Raw genomic sequence first — 23,382 nt, 5'->3', positions numbered from 1 at the left:
CTTGGAACTGACCCCGAACACTGGGAAACGTCTAATCGCGTTAGTGATGATTTTGGATGAACGTTATTCTTCTCATATCTCCAATGTGTGACGTTTGAAGAAGCTTCTTTTTAAATACTAAAATAAAGCAAAATTTTACACACAGTGAATAAAAAACTGCATTTGAACTGAATGTTAAACTCATCAAATAATCAAAAACAAATGCCAAAAAATTCCTGCACCCCAAACAGATGTACAGATCACGACATGTACCAGCAGATGGCGCCAAAGCACAAGGACCGAGCGTTTGTGCTCACTCTTCGTTAGACACTAGGTGTCGCTGTTTGCCCAAAAATCAAGTTTCTGTTTTCACTTGTTCCCCGTTTTCTTTAGTAGAAGCTGGAGACGTGTGGTACTCTGTAATGTTGACCATTCAATAATATTAGAGTCATTACTGTCATGATGGCAACACTTGATTCTAGGAGGGCTTTGGTCTTGTTCCCAAATCAATCAATCAATCTCTGTTACGTTTTCATCTGTTTTTGCCGAACAGAACAGAGGCCAGCGGCTGGAGCCCATCCTCCCTACCCCCAACTTTGTACAGTCACTGCTGTACTTTATTAAATTACAGATTTAATGCCCTTGTACTGATCCAGCAGTACTGAAGTCACTCAAATCACCTCCAGCTGCAATATTAAAGTGACATACACGTTATTACTTAATCCAATGATATCATGTAAATGATTCTGCTTGATGTTTTGATGAGATTGAAATTCATGACCAACGTTTATCAGTGTATCTATTTCTGACCAAGTGATACTCTGTGTGCTCTTCTGAAACATGTCTGATTCAGAGTTGTCTGAGCAGACTGCGTGGGGATGATGCTCATGTCGCTCATGCTGTACGGCAACAATAATATTTGGAGAGCTACAAGTGGCTGCGCTCTGCAGCACAAAGCGGGCAGCCTGGCCAATGAGCTCCGTCCTGCACACGCACTCAGATTTCTGTTTGACAGCGATGCTGGAGTTTAGCGCGACTTTAAAACTGAGCAGCTCAGAGAAGTTCGCGTGCAGACAGGAAACGGTGCAAGATGGGAAAGCAGCAGGGAGGACGCGCGAGTGCATAGGCTTTTAAAAGACGCATGGGCTGAGCTTGGTGCCATTGCGCACAACTTCTTGAACGGCGGACTGTCCCGAGTGGGAGCAGAGATGGCGATGCCGAGCAGTTCTTTCGTTCTTTTTACGCAGTTCTTGCTTTATTTGAAGGTGACACATTGCATGGAGGTCGATTTCTGCAGACCTGTTCGCCTGAGTCAGAAAAAGCCCGGAGTGTATTTGCACCGGCGCGCCGAGCAGATGAATGAAGATGAGATCGTGTTTAGACTTCGTGCATTCAGAGAGGATTTTTACCTCCATCTGTCTCCAGATTCGAGTTTCATTGCAGCTGGGAGTGTTTCAGCACCCGACACCTTTGCAGGCTCTGAATTCAGGGAATGCTTCTACTCCGGCGATGTCAACGCAGACCCCGACTCCTTTGCCGCGCTGAGCCTGTGCAAAGGCCTGCAGGGGGGATTCTTCTATAACGGCGTGGAATATTTTATTAGCCAGACCGAGACTGAAGACGCAGGGGCCGCCTCTGTGCGTGGAAACTCCTTCGACAGGATGCATATCATTCGCCGCCGCAGACGCGCAGCGCACTCAGCTGGAAACTTCACCAGCAGGTGTGAAGTTCCACCTGACACCAACTTCACCGTCTCCCTGGAGAGATACAAGTACATGAAAGAACTGGAGACGGACGGCTTAACCGAGACTGTGCTCAATTCCTTGGGGAGGTCTAAGAGGTTCGCCGCCGTCCCCAGGTTTGTGGAGGTGCTGGTTGTGGCAGATGAATCTATGGCTAAATTTCATGGGGATGGCCTAAAGCATTACGTTCTGACCCTCATGTCAGTAGCAGCCAGGCTTTACAAGCACCCCAGCATCCTCAACTCCATAAACATAGTGGTGGTGGGCTTCATGGTGATAAACGACGACGACAAGGGACCGAAGGTTTCCAGTAATGCTGCTCTGACTCTGCGCAACTTCTGCTCCTGGCAGAAGAAGTTAAATAAACACAGTGACAAGCACCCCGAGTACTGGGACACAGCCATTCTGTTCACTAAACAGGTAGGTCAAAGAGCCAGAGCTGCATTAGAGATGCTTCGTGTGGGTGCTGCAGAGAACAGAACTACTGCACTCATGGACGGATGATCAGATCCTGGAGCCTGGGGCACAAACACATACAGGGCCCCCTGTCCACTTAGACACCAAGACTAAAACACAGCTGTAGCTGAAGTAGATGCATTGTGTCATCCAGGGGTCTCAAACTCGTGGCCCGGGGGCCACTTGCGGCCCACGTCAGCCCTACTTGCTGACATGAAGAAATATAACGCAGTTTGTCTCTTGAAGTGACTTTTTTGTTTGTTGTCGAGTGCAATGTTAAAATAAGTTCTTTAAAAAGCCAAAAATGATTTAATATGAAGACGACATGAGCAGAGAGCACAAACACGCCGAGGCTGCGTTACTCAGTGACAGACTCACACTCGTGTCTGCAGTTTGATTTGTTAAACACGAACAGAAGGGCAGCAGCAGTGCTGCCACGTGTGTGCACAGAGAGGACCAGTGTGTTTGTTTGTTCAATGAAAGGATCCAGTTAGTTAAAATCTGTGTTCACGTTTGCAGTTTGGTCTTTTTATACAATATTTGAAATTTTAAAAACAAACAAACAAAACTTTTTAGGAAGTATTTGTGGGTGTTTTCTTGTTTATTTGTTTGTTTTTGTACTACTTGAACATAAAGTGTCCGTCCAATGAGACGACAGTGCCAGCAGTGGCCCACAGCTCATGTAAGTTTGAGACCATTGATGTAATCATTGTGTGTCTGTCTCAGGTTGTTTAGCATGTGTTTATAGTTGATTAATGTTTTGATTGTCTCTTTGTATGTTTGCGTCTGTTTACGTCACACAGTGAGTTTTTGTTGGGGTCGTTTGCATCTCTGTAGTCATTTACACGCCTTTGTTGGGCCTCATCGCTGTTCTTTTGGGCATCATGTTGGTTTGTGTTTCGTAGTATCTTTCGTAGTACTTTGCTCCCCTTTGCAGTTGTTGTTGATTGCTTGAGGTCGTTTCATGTCTCTGTTTGTTTTGCTTTTACTTCACGTTTCTTTATCTCGACACTACGTCTCTGTGTCTTTTTTCTTTGCATTGCTGTTTGAAACTGTCTCTTTTTTCTCCACCTCCTTGTAATTGTTTCACAGCTTTTTTGAGCTGTTTTGCATTTCTGTGGTTGTTTCATGTCTTTATAACTATTTGATTAGTATGTCTTTAGTGGGTGGTATAAATAGACTAGGGGCCCTGAGTTTGTAACCAGTAGTTTGATACTGACTTTCCAGCATTGCAGGGTTTCAAACACCCATTTCACACGACCACAGCTAATTAAGGTTGTCGTGTTTTTCACCCCAGTTTTAAAAGGTGGCTTACTTGTTGCTTCTAGGTTTGATTGTTAGAGTGTAGAGCAAGCCTGATGACGATGCAAACTCCCAGAGACCTTAAGAGTAATCCTCAGCAGCAGCAGTAGTGGCGGCAACAGTGCTTGTCTGTGACTCTGTGTCACAGGCTATCGTTATCAAGATGTGATAATAACACAAATGGCCAGTGTCGCTGTGGAGACTTGTTATAATTCCTGCACAGCTGCCACATTTACCCATCACTAGCGATCAGTAGGCTCAGTATAGGTGCAGCTACATCCCAGGACTTGCACAGCTCTGCGAGTCCCCTTTTCTGTTGGCTGCTGCAGTGCGTCAGTGGAAAAGACCAGCTGAGCCAGTTCTTTCCATGAAAGACCTCACCTCTATCTGCCTCAGCCGAATAAGAACTGGATTACTATCTGCCTGTAGTGGCCATCTTCATACTATCAAAAACTCTGTAAGAATCCAGCTAGAATTCCAAAGACTCCCTCATTTATTCAAGCTGATGTAAGTTGGCACCGTCTGAAGAGTTCAGCCTGTTCACAGCTGTCAGATAATCCCATGTGGTCACCAGAGCTGTAAACATTGGCTGGTGATTCTTACTTCTCCGTCTCTCCGTCTTCAATGCCTGCTCATTATCGGGGGTCATTTTTCCATTAGGTCCACTTTGGCTGACCGTCTGATACACGCTTTGCTTAACACGTAGCAACATACAGAAACATTTACGTCAAAAAGAATGAAAAATTGTTCCAGTGTTGGGAACCATCCCTTAATCACACTGTACACTGTTATATATAGGAAAGTCCAGGTCCAGTGCTGTTGTCCTTGTAGGGCACAGTGACTCCAGCTGCTGCACTGGAAAAAATAATGTAATAGGTTATGAAGTCTAAGATGTGTGGAGTACACATGGTTGGCAGTGTGTGTTTACAGCCTCACTGGGCCAACACTGGGTTAACAAGTTCATTCTCAGCTGTCTTCATATTTACTTGGAACACACAGGTACATGAAAGCCACTTGGCTACAAAATCATTCCTGACTTGACACAATGAAGCAGAGACACAAAGAAACCTTTTCAGTGAGCCTCGTGACAGAACTTTGCTACAAAATTACTGATAATCGTTGAATTGTGGCCATTATTCCAAGAAGAAGTTCAGTGGGAAAATACAGTTTGCTGTAATGTTGAACACCAAGCACGTGCAGCGTGTGCAGCGATGCTCTGAGCTAAAGTCAAAGACTAATGTGGACGTAAGCAGTGAAAACGTCGTACTCATTCACTAGTCTATTTGTATTTGTTAGTGTCACTTAGTGTTCATAGTGAGTTGTTACATTGCAATCTGTGACTTGTCATGTTGCTAAGTTATCAAAAATAAACAGTGTTAGCGTGGACACGTTGGTTAGACTGCACAGAGAGTGTTAGCCTATTGGCTAATGTAGCTCTGGCTGTGCTAGCTCTATCGCTATCAGGTTTGTATTAGGTAAATGTGGTTAACCACGACACCATAGCCACAACAAATAACCAGCAACAAGCTTGGTAATATCTCTCAGAGTGACAGTTTTAGTTGAAACCTCGCTAGTGTGGTTTCTGAGCTGTGGTGGTGGTGGTGGCCCAGCCATGGGGCCAGAACTGTGGTACACTACTGACTCTGAGGCTCGCTTTGCTGGCAGCGGGGAAAGACCAGCTAACGGATGAGGTCAGCTAGGAATCTCTGTGGATTATGATGTTTGCGGACAACGCTGGAATCTGTAGTGAGAAAAGGAAGCAGATGGAAGATAGCATGGGGAAATGGAGGAATGCTATGGAGAGAAGATGAATGAAAGCAGAAGTAAGACAGTGCTGGCAGGGTGGAGTCGGTGGGGCGAGTGTCAGGGTTGATTTGTAAAGGGAAGGTTTACATTATGCTCGTGAGACTTTGTGATGTGTGACAGAAGTGTTTGTAGGCAAAGAGAGGCAAAGCTGAGATGGACAAATGCAGAGGACGGATCGCAGGTATGTTCAACAAAGCATGTTGATTGTAGAGCTGCAAGGAAGCTCCACATTTTGTAGTGAGTAAAAGAGAAAGAAGAGTTTTATAGAAATAGTGAAGGTGGACATGCAAAGGGTTGGTGTGAGAGAGGAGGATGCTGGGATATGATCTACCATGGCGACCCCTACAGAGAGCAGCCAGAAGAACAAGCAGCACTGCCATCAAAAGGTGTCATTATCACAAAATCTGAAGCACATGCCAGACCGCAATTATCAGCCCGCGAAGATTAATGCAAATCACTCCAAAATGCACAGTCCAACCTGTCGGCTGTCTCGCTAGCTAACTTCAACATGCTCGCAGACACAGCTGTAAGTTTGGATACATCCTGCCCAGCAGCTGCATCCCACTGAGGCAGAGGGAGAAAGATACTTTCCAAATCCTTAAGGGACTTTCCTTTTCCTTCAGCCGATCGCTTGAAAAACCACATTATATAACTCATCACTTTGTAACGCTGACATTTGTTAACAACAAGCGCAGTATACACCTGAGGCTGATGGGAACGCCAGTTTTATATAAACACAGCCATAAATCAAAGCAACGACCATTTCCAGAATTTGATCCACTGGTGGTTATAGCAAGGCCAGCACCTCATGAAGCAACACATCAGTGTTCTTCTGGAAGGAACATAAACACCTCTGATACTCGATGTTGAATCTTTGCACATTGGTGCTGATTTAGGAGACGACTGAAATCCAAAGGAGAGCTCCTCTGGGGACCCTCAGTGTCACACATGGAAACCAACCCAACACTTGTTGAAATGTTTCAGTTTGGACAAAACCACAAGTGATCTGTCCTCCTTGTTCTCAAACTACATTAACAGCATAGCTAGAAGATAATACCACAGCTGTAAATGTGGGCACAGGTGTGGGGATAATCCTGGTTTTGGAAGTTTTGTCTTGAAGTTTTGTTTTGAGTACAGACGACTCCTCTGTACAACTTACTTCAATCATGACACTTTTGCAATTCAATCAAATTACTTTTCCAGAACCAGCAGCCACCATAAAGGCACATGACTGTGTTCAGTTCTGGTGCAGCAGACTGTGGAGTTTTACTCTGAATACCACTTTGAAGGAGTGCTGTGAAGTTTACATCAAGTGTAGGTTAAAGTACTGTCTGTATTTTGGGGGGGGGGGGGGGGGGGGGGGAACCTGTATTTGGTGGCATTTGGGTGCTCCGAAACTACAGGTTTTCTCTAAAATGTTGTACAGAGGGTACAACAGGGCATATCAGGACAAATATATATTTAATAAAGGTGCTCGGACAACAAATAAAACAACAGACTGATTCTTATCAATATAAAAACATCATATGTTCACATAAAAAAACAATTTACTTTTAACTGTTCTGTAAATTAAGAATGGGTGAATGTAAGCAGAGAGTAGATGGGAACAGACTTTGCGATGAACACAGTCAGATAGATTCCTGTGGATTTATTCCACTCTGCGCTGCGCTGGAGGTATATTCTTACCTCTGTACAGAAACACAAAGAGGAAATCTGTGGCAGCCCATCTCCCCCAACCCTCTGCTTCAATATATTTTAAGAACAGGGAATAAGCAAACCACACTCCCACATGCTTTGAATTAGTTCCTTTCATGGTCTGTTCAATGTGTTGCTCAGGGCCCAGCCACACATAGCATGTTTGGAACATGGCCCGAGTCCAATCTGATTTTTCAGGCTTCCGATGAGAATAAAGAAGCACACATTTGTCTCTGTGTCACCAGGATCTTTGTGGAGCCACAACCTGCGATACGCTGGGGATGGCTGATGTTGGGACCATGTGCGACCCGAAGAGGAGCTGCTCCGTCATCGAGGATGACGGCTTACCCTCTGCTTTCACGACTGCTCATGAACTTGGTCAGAAGTTTTCTCACATTATACATCTCATACTAAACCAACACGACCACAGAATGACTTTTTTATTTGGGGTTTGACAAACTTGTATGTGCATAATCAGTGCGCAGACTAGCCCGGCCTGTGGGACTTATTATTTTCATGATGAATTGTACGGTTGTGGTTCTTGGTCTTGATCCTGGGGGACTGGTGGGTTTCAAACTGTCAAATGATTTAATTGCCTTCATCTGATGCTGTGTTTGAAAATCAGTATCATTACAATCAAAAGCAGCGCTCAGTGTTTCACCGAGCAGCCACACCATGTAACTTTGTATTCTGGCAGCTGCAAATGGCAGCTGTGAAAAATCTCAACTATTTCATTTGATATCATAAAGCAGCATCTTTAACAGTCCAGCCAGTCTGTGGAAAGGAAAAGGGCAACGTCCAGCAGTGGCTGCTAATTGTAAACTACATACATAAACTATTGTTCAGGGATATCTCCGAACATTTGGGGTGGAAGTGAGTGACACGGAAATCTTCTGGAGTGACACGAGCAGATTCATACTACTGTCGTGTCTGTGAGTTAGCTATTAGCTACAGCAAGCAATTTAGCCTAAAGGTCTGAAGATACTGGGAATGGCTCGCCTGCTTTATCCAAACTCTACTAAGTACTGTTACAAAGTACACTTTGGCACAAACAGCTAGCTCTTAGCCCTGCCCCCAGTGCTTTTCTTTGTTAGACTGGCTGTAGCCAGGTTAGCCTCATTAGCTTAGCCTCTTACGCAACCCACAAACATCACTTGGTTTTTACTCTGTCGCAGCGGGGTGCGCCGGTGTATTTGGAAATAAGACCCAAAAGCAGATGCTGACAGAGGAATTGGGTTTTAATGAAGAGCGAGCCTTTATTTGCCTGGTGGCAGGAGTTAAACATAAAAACTAAACAAACTAAGAAACACTGTGACTATGGTGGGGATAACAGACGACCTGACAATAACTAAACAGAAAAGCACAGGCTAAATACACACAAGGGTGATTAGGGGAATGAAAACACATGAGGACACAGCTGATACACATGAACCTAATGACGCTACTGGGAAGTGAAACTAAATGCAATGACCAAAGAACACAACACTCTTTCAAAATAAGACAGGAAACATGGAGAAAAATACAGTAATCAATGAAATAAAACTAAAATACACACAACACTGGCTCACAGACCCAGAGCCATGACATACTCTGGATAATGTTTTTATTCTGACATGACAGTTACCAGGTTATATGAAATTCTAGTTTCAATGTATTACGGTGATTGTGCACCATAATAAATTCATTTTGTAAAATTCTTCCAGAATTTGTGAAGAGCCTATTACCAGCATAAATCTGTGACTCCTAATGAAAACATAAATAGGTAATTCTTCTCTGCCTGCTGCCTTAATGTTTAGTAATAGATAGCATTAAACTGCACAAACTTGTAAAAACTCCTGAGACTGAGTGACCACTGAGAAACCTGTTGAAAAACAGAGGGCTTTAGCCTGAAACCAGATGCACGAGTAACCCGAGAGGCCCAGGAGAGGCATTGGTTTACACTGTCCTCATATATGTTAAGTAATTACACAAGTTCCCCCTCGAAATAATCCGGTCTCATGAACAACCGCATTAAAACCACAGTTTATGTTTCTTTTTTATTTTGGAAGGCACTGCTTGTATTTAGGGAATGTAATGATTTCCTTTGGAAATAAAGTGCTTTGTTCCTGACATCAGCTTCAGATGACTGAGTAGAGCTGCTGTGTGTATGTAAATGATTTCTCTTTGCATTAATATGTTCGCATTTCTTTTTATCTCCGCACTAACTCATTGTGCTCGTGTTTTACTGAAAACAGAACCAAAATGAGTCCTCCTCTTCCCACTGTTTTCCCTCAGGCCACGTTTTCAACATGCCCCACGACAATGTGAAGGCATGTGAGGAGGTATTTGGGAAACTAAAGGACAACCACATGATGTCTCCCACGCTGATTCAGATAGACAGGAGCCGACCCTGGTCTGTGTGCAGTGCAGCCATCGTTACCGAGTTCCTGGACAGAGGTCACGGTTAGTAAACACTTCCTGCTTATGTTTCTGGACTCTGATTAACATCTAATTATGTCCAGGCTTCGTCATCCAGCTCTCAGCTGGTAGCAATCTGACTGTACCCACAAAATCGTTTTTTTGTTGATAAGCCTGTAATTTCTGCTTGATTTCATGCCAAATGATATTTCTGTTTAACATGTTTTCAATCATTTGGATTCAGTTATTGAACTGTGCCTCACAATCATATTGTTTTATTTTAAAAAGTCGGAGCAATTGATCTAAAGCAAGTTTATCACTGGAGTGTTTAGTTAGAACCAGGCCACTTTTAAAAGGTGCACACGTAGTAATTAGTCAAATGACTTTGCAAACTATAAAGATGTTGATTATAGAAAAATATAAATACTATTTGTCATTGCAGGGGCAACATTTTAGTGGTTTTTGATGGCTTAGCACGCCCCCCTAATGTGATCGAGGTAAAAAACGAAACTCACCTGTCGTCAGGCAGAACGCTGATGCTGAGGCTTGATGTGGACCAACTGGTCACACAGTTGTTTTACATGACTGATAAACAGCCGAGGCGAGGCCACAGCATTTCATTCATATATGACGTTAAGTTGTCATGAGTTCAGATTTGATAATAAAGTTGTACTTAACTGGTATACGTGAAATGAAAATTCTGGATCCTTGTCCAGAAATCTTGTTTTTCTGACGGATCACTCGGTTTTTTCATTTCTAGCCAAGAGCAAATTTCTAAAAGACAAGTTAACGGAGTGATTAGTGTTATCTGCCGGTCAGACATCAGTAAGAGACATGGTGGACGTCCCATCTGGATTCTGTTGATTTTCAGTCTGGGTTCTGTTTCCTGTGGTTTTCATGTTTCATTCTTTGGATGAGAGTTTGTGTTTTTACTACATGTTAGAGTTTTGAGCCAGAATCAGAGAAAACCACTGACTGTATGTAAACGATGTACATAGACCTCATGATATCACCTCTTTGTTGTTGGGGGCTGCAATGTTCACTCATCCTCTTCTCCTTATGTGGTGTGGCCTGAACGATACGCCAGCTATCAATCATGAGGTGAAAGGTGCAGCCTGTGCCATGTAGAGTCACCACTAGGTGCACGTCTTTGGACAGTGGGGAGATGCCAGAGTACCTGGAGAGGACCCATGCAGGTAGAGGAGAACATGCAGGTGTTGGATTTGAAGACCTTAAATTAGTGATTGAGACCATAAAGTCATCATGAAGATTTCTCCGGTGAGGCCATGGATCGAGAGAGCCGAGGATGTTTCTCATATGTTATGGAATATATGATGGTTCCAAGTTTACCTTAATGTAGCAACAACTGTTAAGGACACGAGAAGTATAATATCGATGCATTTATTATGGAATATTACTTGATATTAGAGAACACAGGTGGACATTCTTGCTTCAGCAGGCACAGCTATTCAATTCTGAAGTTGTAACCTCGCACACGGTTTCATAAACTTCCTCCTACGCTCTCTGGATAAGGAAACACATTATGTCTATCTACAAGCTGCCGGCTGTCCTCCAGCCAAAACACCCAGTGCCATCAGTGGACTGAGGTCATTGTAGTCCTACAAGCTCCAATAAGACTAACCTTCTCTCAGGCCTTCCTGAACAGTGAAGCAGCATCTGACAGACTAGTGCTGTCACAATAACCTGGACCTAACGGGAATAAAGAAACAGTGGAGTTTGAAACTCAAAGCGCACTGAGCTCTCGGTCCTCTGCCTGCACAGAGAGGAGGTAGAGGGAATATGTGGTAGGTGTGAGTGTCTTCACAACAGATCGTCACATTCAAATCCGTCGTCTGCATCAACACCTGCTGACTCAACTTCTCTCAGGCTGCGTCCACGCTGGCCCGGATAGATTTGAAAACGGCGTTTTTGTCTGAAAACGCTCGGCGTCCACACTATCGTTTTCTGTCGTTTTCACAGAGCTGTGCGTCCACATTGAAACGGCTGAAAACGCTTACGTTCTATTACTGCGCATGCGTGAAACGCAAGAAGATTCGACCTGCCTCATTTCTGTCTGCTGCTTATTTACTTTCCGGCTCTTTGAAACGTTGCGGCAAAATGTCGAGGAAAAGCAGCGAGTCGCAAAAGCGAGTGAGAATACTAGGGCTGACAAAACTGAGAGCAAACAAAACAACTGCTGTATAACGTCCTCCGCTATCTTAGGTTAATTGGCCACGTGACTGCATCACATGACTAAAATGCATCATCGTCTTTGAAAGTCTCTGTTTTCGCTGTCCACACTGCGACGCGAAAGCACCGTCTTCAAATGTATTCGTTTTCGAGAGCGTTTTCAAAACGCTGCATTTTCCTTCGGGGAAAACGGCGTCTCAGTGTGGACCGGCGGCCAAAACGGAGAGAAAATGATGCGTTTTCAAACGAAAGCGCATTAGTGTGGACGTAGCCTCAGTCTTCAACACTCCTGACCTGCTGCCGTGTGCTGAGGTTGACCAGCTGCTCACAGGGAACAACAAGAATCCACAGCAGGTGGTGACGGCGTCACAGCTCCCCACTGACTCCAGCTGTTTTACAAAGGACCCCACTCACTGTGAACATCACCTGTTCTTTCCTCCTGCCTTCTTGGAGGACGTACAGCTCACACATTAAAAATACAGATTCTATATTATGTTATTGTTTTATAATAAAATGTATTATTTTCCCTTTCCAGTATTATTTGAGCGACCTGTGTTTACCTTTCTCTCAGTTTATTTTATACGTATGTCCTGACGTACAGTAGAGAAGCAGAACGCTTTTTCACTGTAACACTCTGTTATAATGACAATACACATTTGTTCTATTCTGGATTATGAATACACAAACAGAGTGATTAACCATCCTGAGGGTGACTGTAAGTGAAGTCATTAAATGTACTAATTTATTATATCACCCCTAATCTCCAGCTACCAACGACTGCCGTTCCTAAAACAAGCAAATGAACCTGAACAAGCTAACAGTACTGAGTCATTAGCTTAAACTAAACATGATCAGGCATCTGCACCGTCTCATGCAGAGCACACTCTGCTTGTTCACACATTATTTATAAGTTCAAGCAGTGCCTGTCTTCCATAGGCTTTGATGCTGCAGGTTTAAGTCTGTGTTAAACGTGTTAAACGTGCATCATTGTTTATCTCCCTGCCAGGACCTTACATTAACTTACCTAAATGTACCTCAGTGTCAGTGTCATATAAAACAAATCAAAATGAATGCATGAGGTGAACGTACACTGGTTACATTTTCAATTAAATTTCCACTGACTGATGAAGCTCAGTGACCTCGAATGAGTTTTCACACGTTCAGGTGACAGGAAGCATCATCCAAGCAAACCTGGTTGAAATCCCGATGTCCCGTCCACAGCTATGTTATGACGCCAAAAACTGAACTCGACGTTTCGGAGAATAAAGGTCGCGTCAGACCATCACTTGCAAAGGGAGAAATATAGACGAGGTTTTTGCAAAGAAAAACAAATACGGAGAATAATGGCTGTGAACAGGAGCCCAAAGAACAGCGTGACCGTGCAGGCAGACTGGCTTTGTCAGAGCCTGTTTCCTGTTTTTAAACACGTCCTATACACTTTTGTACATTTAAACTGTGTTTCTTTAGTAACATAGTGAACACATCAGACTCTTATCCTCCGTGACATTCATTCAACTTTCATGTCGCAGCTGTTTTTCAACTATGACCAGACTCTGAGAAAAGAGGACCGGCAACATTCAATGCTGAAATGTTTGAATTTATTGACAGCCATGCTTCTTTCCACCTGGTAAACACAAGTGCACAATTTACATTTCTTTCATCTGTTCTGTGTTTGCTCTCGTCACCGCCTCACATCCTCATCCCATTTTTTGCTGCAAAGTGTTCGTCTGCTAGCTGCAGACTTTGTTTGGTACTGGGCAGGTGATGTAGTGTAGTGTAAACATTTCCTGCTGCACAAAATGATGAGAGTAAAGAGACTGAACCAAAACATTCAAGGGTGTAAGAAACAGTGAGCTCAGTGAACAGCTACAAACACTTGTTAGTGCAACTACATAACAGGTTTTTCTCAATCAGCACCACCTACATGCAAATAAGGCATTTCTCCTTTTGTAATAATATTGATTAGTGTAGCTTTAAGTGTAGCTATTTAAAGAAACTGATCACTCCACGAATAAAGCTTTGCTGTTACTCTCGGTGTGTTTCTAGGAGACTGTCTGCTGGACCAGCCTCAGAAGCAGCTGACACTGCCCGACAACCTGCCCGGCTCCAGCTACAGCCTGCACCGTCAGTGCGAGCTTGCATTTGGCCCCGGCTCCAAACCCTGCCCTTACATGCAGCCCTGCTCCAAGCTGTGGTGCACGGGAAAGGCCCGAGGACAGCTGGTCTGCCAAACTCGACATTTCCCCTGGGCCGATGGCACAAGCTGTGGCAACGGCAAGGTTTGCTACCAGGGGGCTTGCTCTGTGAAGAACAGCACCGAGCACATCAAGGTGAGACAGGGTGTGGAAAGAAAGCAGCATCCCATCCTGCTCCAGCATTTTTGTCACAGACTAGCGAACAGCTTTGATCGTTCTTTTGTCTCAGGTCGATGGTCGGTGGGGGAAGTGGGGTTCATTTGGTGACTGTTCCAGAAGTTGTGGAGGGGGAGTTCAGCTGGCCAGAAGACAGTGCAACAACCCTGTCCCTGAAAACGGAGGCAAATACTGCTACGGCCTTCGTGTCAAGTACCGTTCCTGTAACCTCAGCCCTTGTCCTGACACAGGTACGCTGATCCTCGGACCATTCACCATAAAAATAAACCTTAGCAACCATAACTGAGTATTTTTGTCCAGTGATGGCAAGTAATTCAAACAGAAGGTGGCAAAATCCTGCAATAAATCCCCCAAGGAGGGCTCCTTAAGCCTATATCCAAGTATTAGATTAGCATTAGATTAAAATGCAAACATGTGTTCAGTATTTTTTTTCTTCAGTTTTAGCCAGAAAATTTAAAAACAGTCAGAGAGGTGTATAAATACCTCATAGACTTTGCTTTGTCATTTTCCTGTTAGCTTACTTGCTAACAGTTTTCATGAGCACAGAAACAGCAGCATTAATGGGACTAGCTAGTGCTAACCTGGTACGACAGTTTCTGCTCTGTGTTCGAAGAAATTAAGTCAGCTCAGCATTAAGATTATTTAATTAATGAAAAGTTACTTGGTTCTTAAGTAAAACGGCACTGCTGCAGACTAACAGCTGGCTAGCTTAGAGCTCATTCACACAGGCCTAGAGGCTGGTCGAGGACCCTTTCGCAACCTCATTTACTCTGGACCTGTTGCTGTCTGTCACCAGGTGGAATCAGTCACACAACCTCCAAACTTTAGTTTCTATAAAACATGCCACGATGTCTGCCAGCACTCAGTTATTAACCACAGAGCAGCAGTGAAACTTGAAAACGTGCTACAAATCGGAAATGGAGAATGTTTGCTTTCAAAGTAAAAGTGCCTTACCACTAAATCCAGCAAAACAGTCAACTTTTAATTTGAAGGCAGATTAAATGTCTGATTTGTATCCCACTCTTCACAGTTTCACTGCTGCTTAGCCAACAGGTCAACCAGTTTTACACAGCAACAACAGCAAACACCAGCAATGCTAACTGTCCTTTTGTAGTGCGTGGCTGCGGCTCCAGCAATCAGTTTTACAGAGGCTGCCAATGACTGCCTCCAACCAGTTGGGGAATACTGATTTTTCCCTAGCAACTGGTGGTTGTCAGGTGGTCTCCAACTAGTCTTTAGGCCAGTGTGACACTGACCTTGACAGCCTACAGTGGTAATCAAACTCTGTGTTGCTTTAGGCTGAGACCTAATTAGTGTCACAGATTGCATAAAATAAAAATATATATGTTCTTCAAGGTCTGTGCTGAAACGTTTTGTCTGTTTTTGCAGTTTATTGTCCAGCAACCCAAGTCAAAGTCACCCCAGAAAGCTTTTTACCAAACACCTTAATCCTCATCCTGACTCATCCCAACTGAAAATGCTGAAAATACCAAAAACAGAACCTGTTTAAAAGGCTGATGTAGCCAGAATGGCATGACCCCATGAGCTCTGGCTCTGTTTTTCAGCCCGGCTGCAAAAGACACGTTTTAGAGCAAAGTCAGGGCTAACAAAATTGCAGGACCAAATTTTCAGCGTTGTAGTTGTCCATCTAATTTGAGGCTGTTGCTTCATTACCAGATAAAAGCTTCCGCGAGGAGCAATGCGAGGCCTTCAACGGCCTAAACCTGAACACCAATCGGCTGGGCTCGTCTGTGGTTTGGGTTCCCAAATATTCAGGCATCTCTCCCAGGGACAAATGCAAGCTCATCTGCCGTGCCAATGGGACCGGATACTTCTACGTCCTTGCTCCAAAGGTATGCATCTGATTTTCAGCCGTTCCACTCAGGAAACAAGTCTGATTGTATCTGTTTCTATCAACTCTTTCACACTGAAAAACGTGTTCAAGAACACAAATTATGTTCATTAAATGAAAGATAAGTGATGGCTGTACACAGTACAAAGATCAGCACTGCTACCTTTCATTACGCTGCTGTTAATTTCAAAATGAAAGTCCTGCCACGCTTGTATCTGTGTAACGAGCTCAGACATGACACCGGCCTATCAACTATTATGCTTCATAATGAATCTGAACTCCTCAGTATTTAACACTTCAGAAGTCAGGAGTCAAAACCTGATGGGACGCTGAAGCATTGAGTTAGAAAGGTTGGCGTGTCACTGCTTATTCACAGTTTGGGAGATGATGGTTACGTCCATCACTTTTAAAGTGACAGGTGATGTTTTGGTGGCAGCAGAGAATCAATAGAGTGGTGAGAAAGTCAAAGATGGAGAGACAGAATCACTGCACAGCTGTGGCTTCTCAGCAACCTTTTATGAAATCAGCAGAAATACAAGCCAACGTCTCACTGACATGGTGTGGCAATCAGTCTGGGGAAACTTCTTGGTTTGTAGTGATTTATGGCTCTGCTTTATTTAATTGTAAAGGCTGGTAGCTCTCTCTGATGTGTGTATTTATGCATGATGTGAATGTGGCAGGTTGTGGATGGGACACCCTGTTCCCCGGACACTACGTCTGTGTGCGTTCAGGGAAAATGCATCAAGGCAGGCTGTGACGGCAAGCTGGACTCTAACAGGAAGTTTGATAAGTGTGGTGTATGTGGTGGGGACAACCAAGGCTGCAAGAAGGTCTCAGGATTGTTCACCAAGCCAGTGTAAGTAATCCCCACATACAAATTTTACCTAGTACATTACAGTTTGCTCCATGTGACAGAATGTTTCTAAATTCAGTACATCAGCAAAGTGGAATCAAATCATAAAGATAAAGTATTTTGATAAAAAGCTTCAAACAAAGACACAAAGATGTACTGGTAAGACTGGTTCTGATAGAAATGGCACATGGTCTTATTCTGGATTCTGTCATTGTGCTAAGTTTAGTTGTTTGCATTGTGCACTAACACATGGGACCTAATTAGTTTGTATTAATGATATTTTGGCACTTGTAATTTAAAACCACTCGATTGGACATCATCAGTGTTTGACACCTTTTCATTTGCAGCCATGGCTACAACTTTGTGGTGATGCTGCCCGTTGGGGCGTCCAACATTGACATCCGTCAACGGGGCTACCGAGGAATGGTCAGCGATGAAAACTACTTAGCCGTGAAGAACCGCCACGGGAAGTACCTCCTGAACGGCAACTACGTGGTGTCAGCTGTTGAGCGTGACCTGCTGGTGAAGGGCAGCCTTCTGCGCTACAGCGGTACCTCCACATCTGTGGAGATCCTTCAGGCCACCAGACCCCTGGTGGAGCCTCTGACTGTGGAGGTGCTCTCTGTGGGGAAGATGACTCCTCCCAGAGTACGCTACTCCTTCTACATCGCTAAGGAGAGCAAGGAGGAGAAGACTCTGTGGAAAGAAGAAAAAAGTCATAAATCACAGAACAGCGTCTTGGCTGATAACAACAAAATTGAGTCTAAGAAGCAGGTGATGGGGAAGAGACCCGTGAGTCACTGGGTGACAGGTGGATGGGATTCGTGCACAGTGACTTGTGGGAGTGGTCTGCAGAAGAGGCTGGTACAGTGCCAGAGTGTGGATGGACGTCCTGCTGTGGACTGTGATGGTGCTGACCGGCCCGTGTCAGTAAGACCATGCGGGGATCCGTGTCCCATGTGGGATGTTGGGACTTGGTCTCACTGCTCCAAGTCATGTGGGAGGGGCTTTAAAAGGCGGCTGGTGCGCTGTATTACCGAGAACGGCCTGAATCTGCCCAGAGAGCACTGCTCTGGGAAAAGGAAGCCTCAGGAGCTGGACCTGTGCAATCTGAAGCAATGCTAGAGCTGAGCAGGCGCAGCCTGGGGGGTTACCTTCGGCAGTCAAGTGAACCTTTAGCCCTAATCAGCATGATAATGATTAATTTGCTGTGTCAGGTGACTGTTACTGTGACTGAAGGGGCTACACCAGAGAGGGCCGTCTTCCATGGTCTGAAGGACAGACATTTATTCCCTAAGAGAAAGGAAGGAGACCGCCCCCTCCCAAACTGTCAAACCTGCAGTGGGAGGTTTGACTCGTGGTTTGTCTACCTCTTCCAGCACCGATGACGTGATGCCTGCATATACAAAAGACCTTCTAAGACTTAGAGTTTGCAGCAGAGCTGCTGCATCCTCACAGCTTTATCCAGACGTGGAAAGACCATTACTGAAAGACTCCGTTATGCACATAAAGACTTTTAATCGCTGTCGGAAACGTTCAGAAGACTTGTAAAGACAGCGATCACAAACTTCTTGGTATACCTACACAGGGTGAGATCTCAAAAGCATTACTGTGCTGTGATGATGTCTTGCCTGTGTACTGGACTTCTCTCAATACTGAGGAACTGATGAAAATGTGAAACATGGTACTGTATATGTCACATTTAAGGCCTCCTTGATCCATGCAGTTTCTACATGTTCGTTTTCCTTTTAGTTACCGGTTTGTGCGATGGGCTGTTGTCTGATATGGACAAAGGAAACACAGAACTCAGCTTTATATGTCTCCAAAAAGAAACAGATCCAGGTCATTAGTGACTAATATGACTCTTTAGGGTTAGCGACGGGTTTTGGTTTAAATAGCACAGAAACTCAGAAAGTGTTAGGGTGACATGGTGGTGTGGTGGATCCTGATTGGTTCAAATCCAGTCTGGTCCTATCTGTGTGGATTTTGGGTGTGTTTCCCGTGTCTGTGCGGTGGACACACAGATTAACTGGCGATTCTAAATTGACCGTGCACGTGTGTTTGTCTGTCTCTGTGTACGAGTCCTGTCACAGAGTGAAATCTTGCGTTAAGTTTTCCTTTCACTCTGGATGGCTCACAGGTGACCTGGTGGATGATGAGAGGTTAGCTAAAAATCAAAGAATTCCTGAATTAATGACCAAAGTATTAGTAAGTTTAGAGCTGAGCTGAAATTATATTCTATACAGGGAATGTAGTCGGTCAGTATGATGCTGTTTCTAATGTGTGTCTTTTGTGCATAGAGCAACAACACATGTTCAGCTGCTTCTTCTATGTTGCCAAAGACCTGTAAGCTGGTACGAAGCCTTAGCACAGTGAAACACAGCTCTCTGCAGGAGCTGCACAGACGCTCACAGAGTGATTTTCATATCTGTCCTCAACCTGAAGCTGGCTTGGTACTGACAAACCCTGACCTCCAGGAGGCTTTAGATCAGGTAAAAACTTGAAATGGTGGATTGATAAATTCATGAACTAATACTGTTCACCCAACTCACCCTCAGAAATAGAGTAAAATTCCATCTGTGTTCCTTTAGGTAACCCCTGCATGAAAATACAAACTAGGACTAAATACCTGGACCTCCAGGTAACTTTGTGTATCTTTTAAAGTACATATATGTTCTTATACATGAAAGCATACATGGTTGCACGGCTTCTTCTAGATTTGCAGTACTGGGACACAGTATGTAGACACATTCAGTAAAACCTTCAAATCTAAGATTAAAATGATTATTTTACAGGTTTCCTTATTTTTTTTTAAGATTTAACACATTCTGATTTCAGAAGGTGATGGTCGGCCAAAGTTGACTTTTCTGTAGATGCACTCATGTCCTCCCAATTAGTCAGTATTAGCATACACTAAATGTACACCTAATTAATAGGCTATAGCTCACCTGGTTAAGCAGACAACCCATATGAAAATGTGCCTGTGTTTGAATCGGCCGCAGACCATTTTCTGCAGATTATTCCCGTCACTTTGTGGCTGCATCCCTCCAGTTACATGGTTTAGGACTAGACACTCCATAAAGCACAAACCACAAGGGACCACAAAAGAAACAATCAGCTGTACCCACTGTACCTTTAAATGTACAATAATGTACTTCATTTTCTAAGCGAATTTAGCATTTTGACTGGTTTACCAGACAAAACTAGTGACGTGAAACCACTGCCTTATGTTTGCCTGCATTTTACAGACCAAACAATAGAAGTTTGTAGTTTGCTTCCTTCCTCAGTAAAGCTTCTAAAGATTATGGAAATTAATCCGTTATTGTAAAAAGAAATCATAACTGTCTTGCTATGTTATCACTACGTCTAAACCAGTTATGACAGCAATGTAATTTTGAAGTAAACTGGAGCCTCAGAAATGCTTCAGTGACAGACTTTGTGGGAAGAACCATTCAAGCTGCTGCTTCCAGTTGCTCTTCGAGGGATTAGTGAATTTGAACTCAACGGAAAGGTTAAGTGGTAAAAGCAGCAGAAATCCAGAAATCCCTCCAAGTCAAAATAAGACCTGAATGCACTGTGAGAATCTCCTGAAAGCACTTTGTGTATGAAAAACAAAACACTTGTGCAACTGCTTAACAACATGGGGCCAAGAATGTGGAATATAACACAAGCATCTTTCGACATGGTGTCCAGTTTACTTTGCTGTGCAGACAGTCCAAGGTTTCACATTTTAGGTTGCCTGCAGACACTGACAGATGGGCCATGCTGTACATTTATCTGTGGACATGATACATTTGTCTTTAGTCCCCTGGGAAAATTCCTGGGATGAAAATCTAGCAGGATAGATATATTTCTACTGACAATCCACATCCTCGACTGGACACAGAATGAGTAAGCTCAGAGACGATGGCAGGACAATGGAGCACTAAAACTGCACGCAAAATATAAGTCAATAATAATATTTGTAATAAATTTATATAGATAAAATATAAATAAGACTCCCAACCAGAGAATTTACTTAAAGAACAGAGCATTAAAAGTAAAATGCCAGCAGCAGAAATAGTCAAAGATAACCTCAGTAGATACAAACTGCAGTTTTTAATTGACAGTTTCACTAATTAAGAAAAAAGTTATCCAAACTTAGCTGTGTGAGAAATCACTCTCTTTAAATCATGAATTTACTCTGATTAACCACAATGTGTCAGGTTGGTAAAAGAGAACCACAGCGTGAACCATTATCCATGATGGGAGAAAACCTGGACCAGTGATCAACCTTCCCAGCAGTGGCCAGCTCACCACAATTAAGAGTGTGTCAGTGAGTCACACAGGAGGTCACAAAAGACCCCAGAACAACATTAAAGAACTGCAGGCCTCAGTTAGCTCGGAGTTCATGATTCAACCATATGAAAGAGGCCAAAGGAGAGTTCAAGGAGAAAACCTCTGCAGACCAAAAAGAACATATGATGGTCTCACATTGTCCAGAAACATCTCGATGAGCCCCAAGACTTGTGTGGACTGATGAGACAAAAATGTAACTGTTTGGAAAGTTCAAGTCTCAGTATTTGGTGTCAAACTAACACAGCTTTTGATAAAAGGAAAAGTCTTGGTGTTGTCAGTGTGTCTGGTCTGCTTTGCCAACACTGATGGAATCAGGAAATCTGCTGAAATCCTGAAGGCGAATGTCCGGCTGTCAGATGGTCCCTCAAAGTCCACTTGACCCAAAATGACCTGAAACACAGGACGTCAGTGTCTGGACCTGAATCCAGCTGAGATGCTGTGGTATGAACTTAAACAGGATGTAAATTCTCCAGTGTAGCTGAATTAAAACAATTCTGAAAGAACTGACGAGTGGGCCAAAATTCCTCCACAACAATGTCAAACACTCTTTGTTAGTTTGTGCAAACACTTGGTTGCAGTTTTTGCTGCCAAGTGTGGCCCAACCAATATTTCGGTTTTTTCACAAGAGGCCAGGTAGCTTTTGTCCCTGTTGTCCCGTAATAAATCAAATCATTATTTAAACTGCATTTTCTATTTACGGTCATCTTTGTCTGCTATTAAATGTGTTTAATAATATAACACAACATGTGACAAACATGCAACAGGAAGGGAACGAATGCTTTTTTTGTTGTTGTTTTTGCTCATTTATTATATCTGCCTACATTTATAACACACGGTTTTGGACCGTTTCCTCTAGTGTTCAATTTTATTCTTTGTGGTTTACAAAAAGAAAAATGTGTTTTCCTGATGAAGCTTATGGAAACAAACAAATCACATGTATCACTAAGCAGCTCCTGTTGTTTTTCCTCCCTGGTGTAGCTTTAATATGTGTTGTTGAACAGAGAGTTGATCCACGGCGTGCTGGTATGTCTGTACTCGCCATTATCCTCGCAATATTCACCAGACCACTAGCAAACCATTTACGGGTATTACAGAACTATAGTTTCCCTTTCACATTAATTCCTTACATGCATTTTGGCAGTTCTTCTATTACAAATTGAAACGTCTGTATGTTAAATGTGTGAAAATTCCAATCAAATACGTAGATACTAAGACGTTAACCCTCTGCAGTCTGATTGGTGGTTAGTAATGACCCCAGCTCCAACCCAAATCCCAACCCGAGACAATGACAATATGGAAATGTTCATTTTATTACGTTGGTCTCACAGGTCTGTCCAATCAGATAAGGAGGAAAATAATAACCTTAACTGACTCACATCAAAGACTGTTCACGCCTTTCTTCCAAAACTGGCTGTTTTGTCTTTAAATTAAATATTTAAAGTATAAGATTAGTCTGAAGTCGTGTTAGAGTCGCCACCTCTGATTGCTTAGACCGCAGAGGGTTCAGCTGTTGTAATGCGCTCTACTTTGAATCATAAATTCATGCATGACGATCAAATGTTGGGTTTATTGGAAGTTTGCATTGATCGACTCTGTCCTTTAACAGAAACCTTTTTTCCGTTTGTTTAGAGGGACCAGTTACACCATCTAAAAGGTGGTAATGTAGAGTTATTTTTATTATTCATGCACATATAATATTGTTTTAACTGTTGTCCCTTGTATTGTATACTATGTATACATTCATCTAGCTGAATAAAATAAAGTATTGAGATATTCAGATATTCCACATTCACATGTTGTTGGCTGGATGTTTGGTGAAGCGCTCCTGTTGGTATCTGTTACATCATATTTCTGCTGTGCCAAGCAGTCTTCCACCACACGAGACAGTCTTGATACTTAAGCCCTTCCTCAACTGAAGCATGACTACAGATAAAAACACATTCATTCATCTACTTTGGTATTCTGCTGATTTAAGCTCCCTTGTCTCGACTGTGCTGTAATAACACACCCGGCCTGGCGAGCGAGCCTGACGCATTGTTGGGCAGACACCATCATTCCAATCATCTAAGGACTTATTAGTCATAATATTTAACATTTTTTAGAAGGTGTGGTTAGCTAAAGCAGGCTGTCACAGGGAATCACACACAGGTGTGTGCATTTCATTTCTACCTAGAATCAGGTTGATGTGTCTCCTTGTGGCAATATTCAAGAAAAATGGATACTTAACCAGGCACTGGACTCAGTGACAGCACAAGTTCATACAAAGAAAAATGATCGTCCTAACACACGTGTGCCAAACACTGAGCTGCTCTCCTGTGTAGGGTCCACAGCACATGTGCATTTGTGTGTCCCACCCACAACTTGCTGCTTACATAATAAACTTGGCATTGTGATTACCTA

The 23,382-nt window shown here is 43.3% G+C and overlaps 1 protein-coding gene across 1 annotated transcript; it reads left to right on the top strand.

The window, feature by feature from the left end:
- Nucleotides 1-893: 893 nt before the first annotated feature.
- Nucleotides 894-22,868, top strand: LOC146374402 (A disintegrin and metalloproteinase with thrombospondin motifs 15-like). The gene is made up of 8 exons (XM_084951077.1): nt 894-2,141; nt 7,226-7,358; nt 9,255-9,422; nt 13,614-13,897; nt 13,992-14,169; nt 15,617-15,792; nt 16,472-16,647; nt 16,992-22,868. Exons 1-8 carry the CDS (start codon nt 1,188-1,190, stop codon nt 17,767-17,769), a joined length of 2,847 nt encoding a protein of 948 aa, XP_084807203.1. The 5' UTR covers nt 894-1,187; the 3' UTR covers nt 17,770-22,868.
- Nucleotides 22,869-23,382: the final 514 nt, after the last annotated feature.

Source organism: Perissodus microlepis, chromosome 14, assembly GCF_051167445.1.
Source record: "Perissodus microlepis isolate ML-2025 ecotype Zambia chromosome 14, ASM5116744v1, whole genome shotgun sequence".
In the NCBI taxonomy this organism is placed as follows: Eukaryota; Metazoa; Chordata; class Actinopteri; order Cichliformes; family Cichlidae; genus Perissodus; species Perissodus microlepis.
This window is presented reverse-complemented; position numbering and strand designations above follow the sequence as displayed.

Excerpts from the sequence above, each read along its gene's own strand:
- LOC146374402 (XM_084951077.1), top strand. The coding sequence starts at position 1,188 with ATGGCGATGCCGAGCAGTTCTTTCGTTCTTTTTACGCAGTTCTTGCTT. Across the intron at positions 2,142-7,225 it reads CCATTCTGTTCACTAAACAG|GATCTTTGTGGAGCCACAAC; the intron begins GTAGGTCAAAGA and ends CTGTGTCACCAG. Across the intron at positions 14,170-15,616 it reads CAGCCCTTGTCCTGACACAG|ATAAAAGCTTCCGCGAGGAG; the intron begins GTACGCTGATCC and ends CTTCATTACCAG.